Source organism: Chanos chanos, chromosome 1 (assembly GCF_902362185.1).
Source record: "Chanos chanos chromosome 1, fChaCha1.1, whole genome shotgun sequence".
Classification (NCBI taxonomy): Eukaryota; Metazoa; Chordata; class Actinopteri; order Gonorynchiformes; family Chanidae; genus Chanos; species Chanos chanos.
Genome location: NC_044495.1, coordinates 46,076,169 through 46,093,587, shown reverse-complemented (window position 1 = coordinate 46,093,587; position 17,419 = coordinate 46,076,169). Strand labels below are relative to the sequence as shown.

At 40.4% G+C, this 17,419-nt stretch overlaps 4 protein-coding genes across 5 annotated transcripts; 2 read left to right on the top strand and 2 right to left on the bottom strand.

The window, feature by feature from the left end:
- Positions 1-1,078: 1,078 nt before the first annotated feature.
- rilpl2 (Rab interacting lysosomal protein-like 2) lies at positions 1,079-6,281 on the top strand. The gene is made up of 4 exons (XM_030770414.1): positions 1,079-1,370; positions 1,823-1,967; positions 3,323-3,460; positions 6,089-6,281. Exons 1-4 carry the CDS (start codon positions 1,079-1,081, stop codon positions 6,108-6,110), a joined length of 597 nt encoding a protein of 198 aa, XP_030626274.1. The 3' UTR covers positions 6,111-6,281.
- Positions 6,282-7,501: 1,220 nt separating this feature from the next.
- Positions 7,502-11,001, bottom strand: kmt5ab (lysine methyltransferase 5Ab). The gene is made up of 6 exons (XM_030794426.1): positions 10,992-11,001; positions 9,078-9,345; positions 8,724-8,814; positions 8,207-8,266; positions 7,924-8,114; positions 7,502-7,712 (listed from the first exon to the last, which is right to left on the bottom strand). Exons 1-6 carry the CDS (start codon positions 10,999-11,001, stop codon positions 7,502-7,504), a joined length of 831 nt encoding a protein of 276 aa, XP_030650286.1.
- A 1,800-nt stretch (positions 11,002-12,801) lies between these two features.
- On the top strand, positions 12,802-15,156 carry LOC115814940 (cyclin-dependent kinase 2-associated protein 1-like). The gene is made up of 4 exons (XM_030777917.1): positions 12,802-12,938; positions 13,520-13,617; positions 13,775-13,901; positions 14,195-15,156. Exons 1-4 carry the CDS (start codon positions 12,851-12,853, stop codon positions 14,260-14,262), a joined length of 381 nt encoding a protein of 126 aa, XP_030633777.1. The 5' UTR covers positions 12,802-12,850; the 3' UTR covers positions 14,263-15,156.
- An 802-nt stretch (positions 15,157-15,958) lies between these two features.
- mtrfr (mitochondrial translation release factor in rescue) lies at positions 15,959-17,183 on the bottom strand. Of its 2 annotated transcripts, XM_030783447.1 has the most exons (3): positions 17,151-17,183; positions 16,561-16,882; positions 15,959-16,336 (listed from the first exon to the last, which is right to left on the bottom strand). In XM_030783447.1, exons 2-3 carry the CDS (start codon positions 16,837-16,839, stop codon positions 16,106-16,108), a joined length of 510 nt encoding a protein of 169 aa, XP_030639307.1. In that variant the 5' UTR covers positions 16,840-16,882; positions 17,151-17,183; the 3' UTR covers positions 15,959-16,105. The 2 variants fall into 2 exon arrangements, with proteins under 2 accessions (XP_030639307.1, XP_030639313.1); XM_030783453.1 differs by lacking the exon at positions 17,151-17,183 and having other exon boundaries at positions 16,561-16,957.
- Between the last annotated feature and the right edge of the window lie 236 nt (positions 17,184-17,419).

Genomic DNA, 17,419 nt, shown 5'->3' with positions numbered 1-17,419 from the left:
ACGTAAAGAAGTGTTACTTGTTGCTATAGCAGCACAGTTATTCATTGATCTCCAGTGCCATCTAACGAACGTGTGGCATAGTTCATAAAATTGCTAAAGGGCTCGATGGCTTAAAAACACGATAATTACGAAATAGTAAATTGTAATTACCATAGATAAAACACAATTCTGAAATACTAAGTCATATTTCTCTGACACAGACTGATAATTATGACATTCAGATGGTGTTTTGAAATATTAACTTGTAATCGTGTGATATCAAATCTTATTTTTGATATATTAATGTAATGGCGATTATGACTGCGAGACGTTTTGTCAGTATTGTGAGATAATAAAGTAGAATTGTGGAGTATTCGTCAAACGACGCTGTTTCTTCTAGCGAAGGCCGGCCCGTATCCTACCCCGCCATCTGCTTGGTGTGTGTGAGCAGGCCGACTTTCCGTCATGTTCTGCAGTAACAAAAGCCCGCTGGTTATACACTATAGGCGTTCAGTAATTCTCATGCAGTGCAAGCGATTACAAAGCATCCCCGGGCCCCGTCAGAGTTTAATGTGTGGTCCACCCTCTACAGTGAGGTCTTCTCATCCTAAAGCCATGGCGCCAGTTCCCCTAGTTGTCCCAAGCAGTACTTGAAATCTCAGTAGTTTATTTCAAATGCCAGTATGTGTAAGACGGCAGAGTGTTCTTTGCTTACTTTTGTATAAATATCTAGTTCCGGGGTTTGATTACGAAGTTTCTACTATTGTCTATTGACTACAATACAGCATAATTTCCCAAAGACATCACATGCCTTCTCATGATTGTTCGCTTGGCTTCACCTGTCACTAGGGTAACTTTGCATAGCAGAAACAATGCAATTGGCTAGACGCCGGAGGGCTTGTCCCATTGGCTGGCTAATGTATCACTCACACGGTAATGGCAGGCTCGCATGGGGTAGTTTGAAATAGGAAGCGAGGTAATGAGACGACTTTGGTGACTTTGCTGGACTCTTCAAAAACACTCATTTTGGTTTTCTGATAAACTTTAAGTAATCAATACAGTTATATAGAGGCAAAAATACATTCTGACAGAGGGAAGAATGGAAAAACTGAGAGATGGCTGTCCGTCCGAAGCTTTCGAAAAGGACGCATTTGAGCTGACAGTCGAAGATGTGTATGACATTTCGTACGTAATTGGCAGAGACTTGCTGAAAATCAGCAAGGGAGGACAACAGGTCTCAGAGTTACAGTTTAAGATTGTTCGTGTTTTGGAGATGTTTGAAGCTTTGGTCAACAAATCCAACCTCTCGATGGAGGAGCTGAAAATGGAGCGAGACAATTTGAAACGGGAACTTGACAGAGTTATTGCTGAGGGTTCAAGTAACGATGTGAGTTTGGATTGGTAATTTTTTTTTCTATCCAACTTCAGTCTTAAGGTTAATGGTTTATGTTCTATCGTCTTTTAACGTGACGTATGTGTGAGAAGTGGAACGTTTCTTTAATCGCTGCCACATCACCGCATCTCGTTGAACAAGAAAAGGAAAGTGATTTGTCAATAGAAAAAAACGACAATCTGCAAAAAAAGTGCCATTGGGACGTTACTGCCATAGTGAACTGTTTTTTGTTTTTTTTTTTAAAAAATACTTTCCCCCTTTTCTAGGCGGTGAAGGAACAAATAAATCCTTATTTAGTAACACAACCTATGCACGGTAACTTACCTTCGCAATAAATCTAAGATATCTTAGTCATTTCCGCGTTGACATGTGTTCAAAATAAAAAGAGTACATGCAGTCATCTCTCACTGATACACTGAGTGACCCTACACTGACTTTATTGGCAGACAGTGGGGCCCAACAAGATGGTGGTAGATCTGACAGATCCCAACAGACCACGGTTTACTATGGATGAGCTAAAGGAAGTTCTCCAGGAGAGGAACCAACTCAAAGCTCAGCTGCTAGTGGCTCAGGAAGAACTGCAGCTGTATAAAAGGTACAGTAATACTAATCTACAGTCACATCTCACATTAATGTTTCACCATTATTCTACTGTCAGATCCTGCTTTTATGGATCACCATTGATCTGCTGTCAGATCCCACAGTAATATATCACCATTGATCTACTGTCAGATTCCACAGTAATATATCACCATTAATCTACTGTCAGATTCCACAGTAATATGTCACCATTAATCTACTGTCAGATCCCGCTTTTATGGATCACCATTGATCTACTGTCAGATTCCACAGTAATATATCACCATTAATCTACTGTCAGATCCCGCTTTTATGGATCACCATTGATCTGCTGTCAGATCCCACAGTAATATATCACCATTGATCTACTGTCAGATTCCACAGTAATATATCACCATTGATCTACTGTCAGATTCCACAGTAATATGTCACCATTAATCTACTGTCAGATCCCGCTTTTATGGATCACCATTGATCTGCTGTCAGATCCCACAGTAATATATCACCATTGATCTACTGTCAGATTCCACAGTAATATATCACCATTAATCTACTGTCAGATCCCGCTTTTATGGATCACCATTGATCTGCTGTCAGATCCCACAGTAATATATCACCATTGATCTACTGTCAGATTCCACAGTAATATGTCACCATTAATCTACTGTCAGATCCCGCTTTTATGGATCACCATTGATCTACTGTCAGATCCCACAGTAATATATCACCATTAATCTGCTGTCAAATCCCATAGTAATGTTTAACCACTAATCTACAGTCAAATCCCAAGTAATGTTTCACCACTAATCAACACAATCAAGACCATTCACTCAGACCATTCAGAGTGTTTGAACAGAACTTTCATGCATGTGTGAATTCTCCAGAGGAACACAGAAAGTTAACTCATGACCAAACTGGATTCAGACCGTCTCAGTAAATGCTCTGAGAATGGTTCTTTTAACTCTGTCGTGGAAATCTCTTTATTTGTACACAAAGCTCTCCCAGTATGTTGTCAGAGCTGCTTTTAGCATAATTTCTTTTACCCTAATAAATTAAGTGGTAGACATGTATTCCTGACAGGACAAGTGAAGAGAGCTGTATTGAATGATAATGGTGTTGAAAGTGAGCTAAGATCCCATCAGAACTGAAGTGGACTAGCAACATTTTCTAGTCATTTTCAGATTGAGTGAATACAAAGCAGATGCAATTCTCTTTGTGTTTTTTTCCCCATCTTGTGTCATTAAGAATCTATTCTTAATAAAAGGAGTATATGCCAGTATTTTGCTTGTCTTCACAGCTGTTGGGAAGCATTAGGTTAACGGTATGTAAATCATAGTATAGATATGAATATAATAACTCTTCTGCTTGCAGTGGGTCTCTGCCTGCATCAGACCAGACAATGGTTGAAGTGGATTTGGAGTCCCCGTCCACACTGGACGCCTCACCTCCAGTCTCCATAGAGGAAACCAAAGATGAGCCCAGAGATGAGAAGACAACAATAAAAAAACTGTGAGTTGCATTCATTCACTCACTCATCTGGTGCTCCTTTCCAGAGTAATTTATATACCTTTTCATGTGATCTCAGAGGTTATGTGAGTTTGTAGTAACTCCAGTGTTAAATGCCTTTCCTAGTGTAAGTTCATGCCGATCTGGGTGTCTCACCCATTGTTTCTTAGTCAGGGAGAGAGGTTTACCCTGGGCACTGTCCTGGACCTGCTCACCTCACTACCCTCAACTCCTTAAACTGGATCACAGCACCAGCGCAGGCTGACTCAGACCAGAGCCAGTGATCGTGGTGGAGGAAGACGGAGTATAGCATAGTCTCCAGCACACCTGTTGAGGCTAGGGAGTAAAGTCTACCCACAGCGCAGGCTGTTCTTTGGCTTGTTTCCACTGCATTAACATTAGGTCGAGGAATATAGAGCTGGGCTGTTGGTTTAAGCCATAAGCCATCAAGTTTCCCTGTGTGATTCCGGCCAGATGAAGTTAAACAATCTCTAATATATCCCCTGCTTGTCTGTATGAGTTTCAGAGTCACGTGAGCCAAACTTGGCTTTGAAAATTCATTGAAATTTACCATTCCTGCAGCGTCTACCATTCCTGCAACATGTAATTTGACATTATAGATGGCATTTTCCAATTTTAATCCTGCAGTTTTTCTGAAAATATATTCATATTCATGTTTCAAACCATTCTGGCATTTATTGTATGGAGATATGTGTTCAGGAGCAGTTTCATTGGATTCATGATCTTTCATGGGTAACTTTCATAGATGTGTCTTCAATCCTAGACTTACAGAGGACTTGCAAAAGGTCTAAAGTCCTGCACATTAACTTTAAGCATGTTCATGGCGTGTTTAGTGGAATACTGGGGCATTAATTTTAAGCGTGTTCATGGTATGTTTAGTGGAACACTGGGCATTAACCTTAAGCGTGTTCATGGCGTGTTTAGTGGAATACTGGGGCATTAACCTTAAGCGTGTTCATGGCGTGTTTAGTGGAATACTGGGGCATTAGCCTTAAGCGTGTTCATGGTGTGTTTAGTGGAATACTGGGGCATTAACCTTAAGCGTGTTCATGGCGTGTTTAGTGGAACACTGGGGCATTAATTTTAAGCGTGTTCATGGTATGTTTAGTGGAATACTGGGGCATTAGCCTTAAGCGTGTTCATGGTGTGTTTAGTGGAATACTGGGGCATTAACCTTAAGCGTGTTCATGGCGTGTTTAGTGGAACACTGGGGCATTAATTTTAAGCGTGTTCATGGTATGTTTAGTGGAATACTGGGCATTAGCCTTAAGCGTGTTCATGGTGTGTTTAGTGGAATACTGGGGCATTAACCTTAAGCGTGTTCATGGCGTGTTTAGTGGAACACTGGGGCATTAATTTTAAGCGTGTTCATGGTATGTTTAGTGGAATACTGGGCATTAGCCTTAAGCGTGTTCATGGTGTGTTTAGTGGAATACTGGGGCATTAACCTTAAGCGTGTTCATGGCGTGTTTAGTGGAACACTGGGGCATTAATTTTAAGCGTGTTCATGGTATGTTTAGTGGAATACTGGGCATTAACCTTAAGCGTGTTCATGGTGTGTTTAGTGAACTACTTTTGGTGTGTGCCCAAGAACAGACCTCGGTTTAGTCATGAATTCAGATTTATTAAAAGTCTAAAATTTTACAGATACTTTAAGAATCCATCGTGACAGATACTCAATGTGTGTGTTTTCAAACCTTTGCATACCCCCCCCCCCCCCCCCCAAACCTCCAGTAATTAAATGAGGTTCCCACATGAATTGGCTATTTCAGAGGAGACCAACCAGGAATGGCTTGTTTACATCTACATGCTAATGTCACACATGTGACTAGTTCTGTTCCACTGCATGGGAAAGTGTGTGTGTGTGTGCGCGTGTATATTATTTATTATTCAGAAATACGATGGCTTAAAGAATGACAGTCTGGAAAAACTAAAGTGAGTTCAGCATTCAGTGAATGACAGAGAGTGTCTGTGCGTGTTTGAGTCAGACTGTGATCATTTCAAACAGAAATGTGTGTGTGTGTGTCTGGAGAGAGAGAAAAAAATAGAGAGGGACAGAGAAAGAGAAAGGCCTTGCTAAAGTGGATCAGCTGCGAGGGCTGACTGCAGTGAGTCAGGGTCCTGCTTCAGCAAACTCTGCAAATTCACTTAAGCCCCCCCCCCCCCCCGAGAGGCCTGGGTAGGTTTGGAAAGGAGGTAGCAGCTTTGTACTTCAATTATAGCAAAGTGTATTTCTATGGTTGTATTTCTATGTTGTCCATAGAGTCTGCTGGTCAGTGAGAAATGTTCCACAGTCAGTGCCACTGTGGCTCAGGCCTCTGTCTTACTTATCCCTCTTATTGTGCGGGTTCTTGTTGTGGTGTTATTTTTTGCTTTTATACATATTTGCATTTGATTTTGCATTTCTGTGTGTGTTTCTGATGCAGTCATTTTATTTCCATGGCCACAAACTTGATTTTAAATTACATTAGCATTGTTGTTTATTTCATGATTTTTAAGAATGTTTGTTGAATTTGTTTACTGGTTCAAACATTTTTTTTTTTTTTTTACAAAAGCTAAATATGGAAGACCAAACACAAACCCCGTTTTCTCTGTCCCTCTTCTTGGCAGGTTCACTTTCAGACGGAAATAAACTGTCACCACCTCAAACTACAGACAACACTGACACAGTGAATAGAAGCAGAGGTGGTATGAATTTTTGTGGATCAGTAGATGTCAGTCATTTGGATCAGTTTTTGTGTAAAAAAAAAAAAGAAAAAGTATATGATCCTGTTGAGTTCCACATATCTGTGAAAGGATTCCTCTTAACTGATACTTTCTAAGTTATGACCAAAGATGTTTTTGAGGGACAACATTTAAAGGACAGAAAACAAAGACTATTCTGTTAAAGTGTCAGAGTCAGACATTAGGCCTAGACTTACCTTCTGGATACACTTTATAATCATATTCTGTAAATATTTGTAAAGAAAATGCAAATAATCAAGGCTTGAAGATTTACAAAAGCAGAGGAGAGAGGTTGGCTGACGTAAAAATCCCAGTTAATTTGTAGTTGAAGTTTTTTAGCCTGTATAAAGAGATGAAGCACAGCGTATAGTACTTACACTGTGGTTTGGGGTTAGATGTCTGGCCCTGTGTGTGTGTGTGTGTGTATTTGGTGATAAGCAGTAGGATTGGACACAACTCACACTCAGGGTGTCTCTGATCAGGACAGTAATCATCTCATCATTTTATTTTAATGGCATGAGGACACAAATGCCTCACATCTCAGGATAGCCACGCATTTGAAATGTTTCAGATAAAAAAGAAAAACAAAACTTTGTGTTCATTGGTGTGAGATCTGATGCTCTGGTATTTGTGTCTTGGTTATTTTATGGTACATCAAAGTAATTTTGAGGTATCTTCTTAAAAGAGAAAACACCAAGAGTGTAATGTAACACTACAGTAAGAAATAAGCTGTAACTGCGGTGAAAGGGTCACCACACTGACATTTGGTGAAGATTCATGTATTTGTGACTATAAGAAAAAAAAAATCCTCAAAAACTGATTTGATGCTTAAACAGCATCCACAGACTTTTTATATTTCCAAACCTTAAAATAAAATTGTCTTTCATTATAAAACCAGTTCAAAGCAGTTTTTTTATTGATTCAGATGGAAAACAATACTGATCATGCTTTAGCTCCCACAACATCATTGGTCTCAAATATCTATATCTTCATAAAAATGACATCACAGGGCTCAAAACTATAGCTTCATAAAAAAATGCAGTAGTAGTTCATCTGTATGTTTGCACTCACAGCGTATATACACACACAAGGTCTTTAAAAACTAGCCAGCTATTTACATGTGATGTGTCCTCTGTCCAAGGCGATGTTCCCTGTCCTGTCCCATGTAACTAATAAATACACAGCAAAAACAGGAGACACCAGCCCAGTCATAAATTAATCCAAATGCAGCTCCAGTGTTCCATGTGACCAAACCAGTCTGTTTTTGCTCGTTTGTGTGTCTCTGTTTGGTCAGACGGCTCAGTGTTTGAGCCAGGGGTGAGCGGCTATGGCCTCTCTGCTGCGGTCTCCATAGTCATACACCAGCTCCTCCCCGGGCTCAATGTCTCGTGATGCCACCAGGATGAGGTGAGGGACTCCGGCGATGGCGTGGAGCCGGGTTTGGCAGTTTCCGTTCTTACTGTGGTTGAGGAGTCGTCCGAGGCGTTTTGTTTCCGCCGTGGCGTCCACGCTGAAATTAAACAAGAATGTTCTGGGTTTGGGCCAAATGTTATATGCCCTCTCTGTGAGAAGAGCTAACAAAACTTGTCAATGATAAAAAGCACTTCAACTGAGGTTAATGCCATTTCTATAGGAGAGAGGATATACGTGTTTGTAAGGCATACAGACTCCAGGGTCCTTGGAGATGAGCTGAGAGAGATGTATTTGATGCGAAGACTCACCAGTAGGTTTTGTTTCGGTACTGGAAGTAGTACATGTAGCATCCAGTTTTGGGATCTTGTGCATACGAAGCCTCTCTCCTCTTAGCATCAGCAATCTGAATCAAATCTCCATGATACTCGACCACAAACTCCCCTTTCCGGAACGGCCTGTCTGCAAACACCCCTCTGCCTTTCCCCTCGATGTCCTTCACCTGTGTTATCAGATTTTTGTTATTTATTTTATGTAAAATGGAAAATGTCAAAATTGGACCAAATAAATGACGCATACTATTTTAGTTCATACCTTCAGTCCTTCCTCAATGCCATTTGTGATCAGGTCATTAATGTGCTGCTGTTCCTCATTCTGTGGACAAACATCAGAGCTTCTTTCAGGTTTCAACAAAACACTGTCCCAGACATTAAGACAAACCATCTCCGTAAGAGCTGACCCAGCTGAAGCCATGCTAATAAAACTGGTTATCTCCCTGTAAACCACCATCATCCAACACTGATACTAACATGTATTCGATTTCAAACTATTTACATTAAAGACAGTTTCTGTTTAAAAATGGCAGGTTGTTTCTACAATTAAATGGTAGAGAAGTGGACAGTCAGAGCTTCCTCTATTCAGCTTTTTCAAAATATTTCCATGATGACAAAAAGCTTAATATCTTGGAATGACATAGTGGTATTTTACAGCATAGTACTCAGACAGCATCCTTCTTGATTTTGTGTGTTGAGAAAAAACAAAACAAAACATATTTTAGCAAATTCACTGGTTAATTTCAAAGCGCATTAGATCTCATCATAGTTTTTCCTACCTTCAGTTCTTCTTTGCTTTTCCTAGAGCTCCGTCGAATGGGATAATAATCAGTGAGCTTTCGGTTGGTCTGGGAATCTTTGTTTTCCACTCTGGAAAACAAACAAATACAAATGTGAGGCAGGCACTGGTTTTCACATGGAAAAGTTCCTTTGAAGTTATGGTATTAAACAAAGACGGTCAAAAGCTATCTTGCAGAAATGCCAAGTCACACTTTTCTTCACTGTTGCCATGGTGGTTCACTGTATGACTCAATACAGTCACTTCTTACAACTCTTATCTGATGATCTGGACTTCTGTTGAGATAAATGCATTACACGTGCACTGTGGTTTCTAGACAGACATGGAAACATACTTTTTCTGCACTGACTTGTTTCCTCTGCCTTTCCCTCTGATTTGAAGCGCTCTGTCAGGTTTGTTTGGAGTGGCTGCATTGGAGGCAGCATTAATGTTGAGGGGCTGATCAGTCTTCTGTTTGGGACCAGGAGAAGAGTTTTGCAGAGCAGCATTGTCTTGTTGAGTTGGACCTAATTCTGGGATACCATCATTTGGTTTCACTAAGGGTGGAGGAAAAAGATCACCAGTGAAGCCAAGACTGGTGTGAGTATCCAGTACAATGCTCTCTACAGTTAAACACAAAGCACACCACAGAGGTCTCACAACAGCCTACAAGTTACTCTTGTAATACGTCCCATTCTGCACTCTGAATGTATTATTTTATCATGCAGATCAGGTGGCTTTGGTGTGGCAGTAATATTACAGAACTTGTGGAGTCCAGCATTACGTTTCCGAGGGGTGCAGTAAATCAGCACTAATGCTAATGAAATGTAATTTAATGTACACATGTCCGTGAAATCTAAATGACAACATTTCGTTCCTTCTAAAAACTGACAACCAACCGTTGATAAGGTAACACAGTAATTATATAACATTCGTCAAATATTCGTCTCGGTGAATAAAATACTAACTTCAAACCAATATCTGTTTCTCTATTCCCATACACACAGTTTCATGACTTAGTCATGTTTCACCCATTTACTCCCTGTTTATTAAATTAAGCGGTTACAACAAAACAAATGAACGATAAACAGCAGTTTAAACAGCCGTGCAAATGCAAGAGCAGCACTGTCTAGGTATAACGTATTTCCAGTACACAATGGACTCCCAGGAGCACAATTAAGTGGTGTCATGAGACGTCTGTCAGTGTACACTGTTTGCATTCACGCACACAGGAAATTCTTGCAGTGCTGGTATCCATTAAGTAGGAATGGCTGACTTTCAAAGCTCAAGTTTATGGTAAACAACAGTGCTGTATCTGGGCAACATGTTGTGTATGATTTAAACAACATGCAACGTAGTCTACATCCCACACAGACTACAAGGAGGCCCTGAAAAATCAGTACAACTCTCAATAAATAATATTACCTTCACCCTGCTTATTGGTCTCACTCGGCACAGAGCATGATGTAGAATTTTCCTCTTGGATAGGAACAAGGGGAGTTTCGCGACGAGGTTTACTTTGGCTTAGGGGAACAGTTACAGTTGTTTGCCCCTGGCATGGCTGCAATCGCAATGAACACAAAGTCGGTCGTTGTCAAAATAACGCTGAAACATGGCAACTTTGAGGAGATAGTTTTAAGTCATAACAGTCATCTCGCCGTAACAGCGGAGCATCGCTAGCGACTGTCACGCGAATTATAAAAAACGCCCATCTTACCGTATCCATCTCATGTTTATTTTCTTTGGTCTCCTTCTCAACTTTACTGGTACAAGTCTCTTCTACTTTAGGCTCGGCAGTCCTTGTTTTATTCTTCCCTGGGACAGTGCAAAAGAAACTTTCAGGTCACTTGACAGGGTTTTCTTTATGAACAGTCTTCAACGAATTTTAAAGTTTAAAGGGATCTGTTTATGCTGACACTGCGCTAGTTCTTTATTTGCTACAACGCGCGAGCCACGTTACGTTACTTTGGAAAATCATAATGATCCTTTAGTTTGCTGAAGACAAAGCAGAACCGTACTTCATCTGCTGCTCAAAAATATTTGCTCACACGATTATTCATAAATGTCGCCTTTGACTTAAACAGAAACATATACATGAACAAAATATGTAAAATGGAGAGCTGATATTAATACAGCTTACAGGTACAGGTTCTTAGGAAAATACAAATAACTCAGCTGGCATTAATAGTTCGTTCCTTTTTGTAAAGTTCAAACACAACGGCAAACAGCAGTGGGAGTGGAGATACTGTGCTTCGTGGCTTGACCTTACCTTTTGCCATTTTCAACTACCCACAACACAGTAGTGCACTCACGCGTGGCGAAACAAAAGCTATTTTTCCAATTTATGATCAGTCACTTGTCTGGACATTTCTCATGCTACAAAAGAAGATTCCTTAGTTTTGTCGACCTACAACCATATGATTGTTTTTAAAAAATATACCATGCCATTCATTGGTTACTAATCGGAAGCTGCAATTTATGATTGGCCCTTGGACATACGTAACACAACAATGACACCGCCCATGAATTGAAATCAATCGTTGTCGCTGCAGGAAAACAACTGTCCCCCAATGGTTGACCCTGGGGAAGTGCACTCCACTGAAACGACTTAAGAGCTGTTGAGGATGTTTCAATTCAACATTACTAACGAAACAAAGAAACAAATAGAAAACTGCGACAAACTTTTTAATTTCCTGAAACTTAAACCGCTGCAAAGTAGTGAATTTGCCGAGTGACTGATTGACGTAGTATTTTGGCTACTGTACGTAGCGTAACAGTTTCATAAGATTAAATGAATGGGAGCCGGAAAATGTTGATCTTTGTCTTAAAATTACGAAAAAGCGTCTGCCAGTGGCTTATAAATTTGGTCAATAATGTCTAATTGATACTTGTCTCCCACACCCGTGTGTTAACACTGGCCACGAAATTTTGATTTCATGGCGTGAAATGAAGTCCTCAAGTATTTTGGTCTGTTTGCGTGTTTCTAACGAACTATAGGCTACTCTAAGAACCTACGTAAGATTGTAAGTGTAATACTCTGCCGACAAGGTATACCCATGTAAATATCTTGTGTTTCAGTAAACAGCAGGCTAATTATTGTTTCCCATTGTTTTGATATCAACTAACATAGAACACAATCGATCGCGTTCAACGTAGCCTGTTGTGGCATATAAATATGAATCCTTCACGCATTTACTAGTGGCTTAACTTAACTAGTATTCAGGGGTACAGTTCAGGAAATGAATTCCGATAGAATCTGTGCTTTTCCGAGCGAAACGTTTTTCTCAGAGAGCATATGGACAATCGAGTGCCCCAAGAGGAAAAAGACAGAGGAAGAACCTGGCAGTGGCACGAGTCTTTGTTACAGTCTCTGCTGAGTTACGATACATTACTATGTGGAATCACCGTCAAACACTTTGACGGTTTTACTCGAAATAGGCTATCCCATCCAAGATATCGGTCCTGTATTTTTCTTTCTTTATTACAAACCCACACACAGTGATACAAATCCACAAGTCCTGAGAGACCGGCGAGTGAAATATACTGTATAATGATCTCTCGTTACTATTAAGACTAAAATGAGCACTGCTGTTTACGGTTAATCAGAAACAGTCGTTGTCTTTTTTACGTTACCATCTTTATGGCCACCAAATAATCTGATTAGTGCAATCACGTGCCTTATTCGTAATCTGTAAAATATAGTTCGTTGTTTCATAAAGGGAGTGATAGTATTCAACTTTGTTTCACTACTACATGTGCATGTGGTTTCATTGGGTGCTTTACTTTCGTGGTTATATAGCCTGCTTTGTGCCTTTCAAACTTTCTCGTACGTATACATTTCATGACTCCCGATATGTATAATCTGACATAATTAACTTCATCTTAAAGTGTGGATAATGTTTTAATGGATTTTATGGTGATCTGGGTCGATTATTACCTTTAAAATCAAAAGGGGCTTTTTGGGTCAAAAAACCGTGAATTCCCCATTGTGATGATATATTGCATTGTGGGTGTCAATATGAAGTGACGGCCATATTTGCCGGTGCTGCTCTGCTGTAAACAAAAAGTGTCGGAGGGAGACAGGGACGCTTCACTGATTTTAGGACGTTTGAAATTCTTCAATTTATAATGTCTCTGGGAATGTCTTACAAACCGAACCTCCATCAGCATGTTCCGGGAACTTCAGTGAACCAAGGTATGGTAAAAACAGCGATTAGTTTACACTATATCTCGTATTTTATCCGAATGCAAAATTCGATGTTGTAACGAATACCTGGGGAAAGCCCGTGTCTGTAGTTTTTGTCCAGTTACATATATAGGGTCAGATCCTGCGCGCTGATTCATATCCGCCATTATTACTAATCATAAAACGCTTTCTCTTCTCATCACGGCGATGAACTTAAGAGAGCGAAAGTTTAACGATCGCGCGAAACCTAAAGTAACGCGTCCGTCGTCCGCATTGTCCGGATGGGTATGGTTAGGACGTATTAAAATATATCATTTGGCTGCTTAATTCAGTGGTTCAGCTTCCTCCATGATTGTCTCCCCCCAAGGCTAATGATTGATCTGGGTGAAGAACATTCTTTGACCCTTTGATGACACCCAGCGTTTACAACGGCGAACTGCATGTTCTGTGGAATTTAAGGAGGTTGTTAACGTCCACGGTGGACTGAGGGGGGGAAAAAAGCAAAAACCCACACATGGTCCTACTCAGGTTTTAGGGGGCTTTGGGTAATTGGTTTGTAAAGAAAATGTTTGAACTTTATTTTGCTTTACTTTTGTTTTTTAATGAAACAGCTGGAACTGCCCATTCTCAGTCCCCAAGCCTAGCCACACTGCAGTCTTACAGGCCGGTTGTGAATGACTTTGGACCACCATCCCTGGGTTTCCCACAGGTAAGTGTACACTTAATTATATAAACAAGAAATTTAAACAAGAGGCCTTTAAGTTTTAGGACTTCGTACAACTACTGCAAACACCTATAAACAGTTATTCAAAGTGTCATTTGGATGAAATTTGTATGTGAATGTTTGATCTGCTGTTTGTTGACAGGGAACTAGCGGAACACAAGTGCCCCAGAACAAATATGCCGAGCTTTTAGCCATTATTGAAGAGCTGGGTAAAGAAATCAGGCCGACGTATGCTGGCAGCAAGACTGCGATGGAGAGACTAAAGAGAGGTGGGAACTCCGAAGGGATGAACAGTCTGTAGATTCCACAGTCTGGGTCTTCTGTGAATAATCTTTATCCTCTGAGAGAATATGAGGCTGTTGTTTCTAGGCTTTGTATAGTTTTGGGAGACATTTTTAACCCTAAGAAAACATTCTGAATTCTGAATGGGGTTTTTAAAAATGTTCAGTTTTGTCAGTGTTAGCTGCTGCTATTAGTAATTTACTATCACAATACCTAGAAAACAATGCATTCAAGTATATAGTCAAATGTAAAACCTGTATTATATCTTTGTTGTTTCCAGGCATCATTCATGCCAGGGGTCTGGTGCGTGAGTGCTTGGCAGAAACGGAGCGAAATGCCAGGTCCTAACAGATAAACCTGTCCGACTCAAACTTATTCCACCCGCAGTCCTACGCCACCCAGTGAAGAGGCTCTCTCCAGCACCGTAGCTTCTGTGAAAAGATCATTGCCCTTTCCATTCTAAGGGCCTTAAGAGAAAGCGCAGTGCCTCTGGACAGTCCACATCCCTCTCTGTGAATTTGAATGAGAACTTTATTTCAGTTACACAAATGCACACAAACACATACACTACTCCCATTTTTATAGGGGAACAAATTTTACCCTGGACATCTGAGATCAGCAAACGATAACCGTGAGTGAATACTTGAGTACATGTGGCCAAGTATGAGTTAATCAGCGTTTACAGCAGTTACAGCAGGTTAATCAGCGTTTACAGCAGTTACATCAGGTTGGTTCTTTTGATAGCTCTCTGCCACCTCAGTGCGATATTTTCCGAGTGATTCTAAATTCTCTCAGATATAATTCTAAGTGTTTCTTAGAATCTGGTTCGGCCAAGCTGTTTCAATTTGTATGTTTTTTTTTCCCTGGTTGTTTTGAACTTGTAGGGTTGAATAAGCAAAAAAATGAATGCAATTTTAGTTCCAGGCTAAAAGGCGACGGAAATAATCTTTATAAAAGGGGGTGTTGACTTTCTATGGGCAGTGTACTTTAAAAAGAGTTGAACAATGTAGCAGGACATGGAGAAGAAAAGGGAGAGAGTCTGAGTTGTACTTGACAGGAACTTCCTGAATTTTTTTATGTTCCCATTTGGGAATATTGTAATTTCTCTAGTGCTTCTAAAATGTTTAAAAGGCAAACTTTGCATGTTACATTTTAATGCCCTTTTGTTAGTTAAAACTGCATGACTTTAGGATCCTTTAAAATGCAAAAAAAAAAAAAAAAAAAAAGATAGTGCCAAACACACTGAAAATGCATCAGTTATCCTAAACCTGGTGCATTGTTGTTTGTATTACTCTGTGTAATAAATAAATCATATTTTCAAGTATATCATGGAGAATGCCCACATTTTTAAACAATTGTGCTCCATACCGATGAAGAGACTGATTTTGGATTTTGATTTGCAACTGAAATTAACTCCTATTTCTTTTAAATTTTGAGATGAGAGTCCAAGTAATGCAAAAAGATTTATCTTGTCTTAGCTGAGGGGTAGGAAGCCCTACTCCCATCATGTAACATTGTGTGTAAAGACTTTTGCTCTAAGCCTTTCCTAACAAAGCTGATTCATTTTCCTAAACCCTTGGTGGACATCATGTTGATATGCAGAATGCAGACATTTCTCTACCTTCCAGTCCCTGGTAGACGTTACCATATTGGAGCTGATACCAGCTGCCGGTTTTTACTGGTGGAAGGAGAGACAGGGAGGCAATGAGCAGCCTTCAGCAGGTTGTCTGATGATGCCCTGCCCACCCCTCACTGGGAACCTGCCTCTGCTGGCAGTGTTTATCCTGTCAGTGGGATTAAAGAGTTGCCTTTGTATTGAGTTGAAGAGTTTGTAGGTTATGTCACCAATAAATTCACTGTTACCTGTGTCAAATAGGCAGTCTTTTCTCTCACAAAAACAAGAGTGCATCAGACACTAACGTGGATGGAGGCCAAAATTTGTGCTCAACACAATTATACAAACAGGAAGTCCACTTGATATGAGCCACATTAAGCTTTAGAGGAGAGCCTGAAAAACGTGACATACAAATGACTCTGTATTTTCTCTGCCTTTATTACAGCACTCCTGCACATCCATGTCAGTCAGAGCTGTATGAGGACCTTTTGTTTGGTCCTACAGATCATGACATCATGCAATGAACATGAAGCAGAAAAAAGACCCTCCCGTGGTCAAAGCATAAATGTCCTGATTTCAGCCAGTGTCCTGGTTTGGCTTTGATTCAGCAGAGAGCATTTCCTTAAACTGTCTCTTCTTTTCCAGGTTCTCACTGGCTCTTCTCCGTTTCTCTTGTTTTCGCTGTATGGCATCCTTTCTCTTTTTCAGAACTTCACTCTCCTCCCCTTTGTATTCGACATCCAGTTTCTCTCTCATGATCTCCCGTGCTCGTTTTCTGTTCAGCTCCAGTGAGCGGGTCTGATGACACTACAAGAGTGGAATGACAACTCCAACTGATTAACATGCATGGAGCCAGGAAATGTGCTCTCCTTAGATTAACAGTCACTTAAAACTTGAGAGAGAGCAAAAAGGTAAAGCTAAAAATGACTGACACTCAGGTTTTTTTTAGACTAGGACTTGCAGGAGTCTTTTAGTTAAAGCAAGCAAACAACAACAGCACCAATACTACTACTAGTTATTTACATCCTTACCTTTACCACAATCCCTGTTGGGATATGCCTGAGTACCACACAGTTGCTGGTTTTGTTAGTGGCTTGTCCACCCGGGCCAGAACCACGGACGAATTGTTCTTCTAGGTCGTCCTCATTCAAAGTCGGTAAGTCAATAAAGTCTTTCTTTCCAACAGTACGGATCAACGGCCACCCCCCAGGTAGCCTGGGATAACATTCAAACTGTCCGTGACATATTCCACCCTGTAACAGTCTCCTCGCCATGCTCAAAACAGGGTGGACGAATGACAGAAAGGACATCTTCTACGGTTCTCCTGTACATCTCGTACACAGCAACATGAAGCTGAAGAAAACATTTGGTTCAAGTTTATAGACGAAGCTTTGTTTACAGCCAGACAGGACAACAGAAAAGCCAGGTGTGCTATGTAATCAATAATCTCCTGACGAAACAACCAGGCTACATACTTCCATGAGAAAAAACGTTTGACACAGTTAATTAATTAGACATATGGATTTTAAAAAATTAACCTTTAAGGTATTTGCACCTGGTCCTAGATTACGCAACCTCACAAATTTGACCCAAACTGGCAAAATCATCATGACAAACCCACCTTGGCCACCAATGCCCGTCTTCCTCTTCTTCTTTGACGTTTTACTACAATGGAATTTGGTTTTGTGACTCTTTACTGCCACCTTCTGGTTTGAAAAAGAGGACTTTAACGCTACATTTCATGAAGTCGTGGCAGCTGTGTATGGGGGTGTAGCAGGAGGGCTTAAGACAAAGGCATTTCGACGTGAATTTAAGCACTGTTTTTACCCCACTCATCAGTTTTGTCTGAATGTTTCTAGACACTTATCCTTTTGTAATATTAACTTTTGA

Coding starts and splice junctions, on each gene's coding strand:
- mtrfr (XM_030783447.1), bottom strand. CDS start 16,839: ATGTCCTTTCTGTCATTCGTCCACCCTGTTTTGAGCATGGCGAGGAGA. Junction 16,337..16,560: donor CAACAGGGATTGTGGTAAAG/GTAAGGATGTAA, acceptor CCACTCTTGTAG/TGTCATCAGACCCGCTCACT.
- kmt5ab (XM_030794426.1), bottom strand. Junction 8,115..8,206: donor GCATTGAGGAAGGACTGAAG/GTATGAACTAAA, acceptor CTGATAACACAG/GTGAAGGACATCGAGGGGAA. Junction 7,713..7,923: donor TACCGAAACAAAACCTACTG/GTGAGTCTTCGC, acceptor GTTTAATTTCAG/CGTGGACGCCACGGCGGAAA.
- LOC115814940 (XM_030777917.1), top strand. CDS start 12,851: ATGTCTCTGGGAATGTCTTACAAACCGAACCTCCATCAGCATGTTCCG. Junction 12,939..13,519: donor TATGGTAAAAACAGCGATTA/GTTTACACTATA, acceptor TTAATGAAACAG/CTGGAACTGCCCATTCTCAG. Junction 13,902..14,194: donor GATGGAGAGACTAAAGAGAG/GTGGGAACTCCG, acceptor TGTTGTTTCCAG/GCATCATTCATGCCAGGGGT.
- rilpl2 (XM_030770414.1), top strand. CDS start 1,079: ATGGAAAAACTGAGAGATGGCTGTCCGTCCGAAGCTTTCGAAAAGGAC. Junction 1,968..3,322: donor GAACTGCAGCTGTATAAAAG/GTACAGTAATAC, acceptor TTCTGCTTGCAG/TGGGTCTCTGCCTGCATCAG. Junction 3,461..6,088: donor AAGACAACAATAAAAAAACT/GTGAGTTGCATT, acceptor TCTTCTTGGCAG/GTTCACTTTCAGACGGAAAT.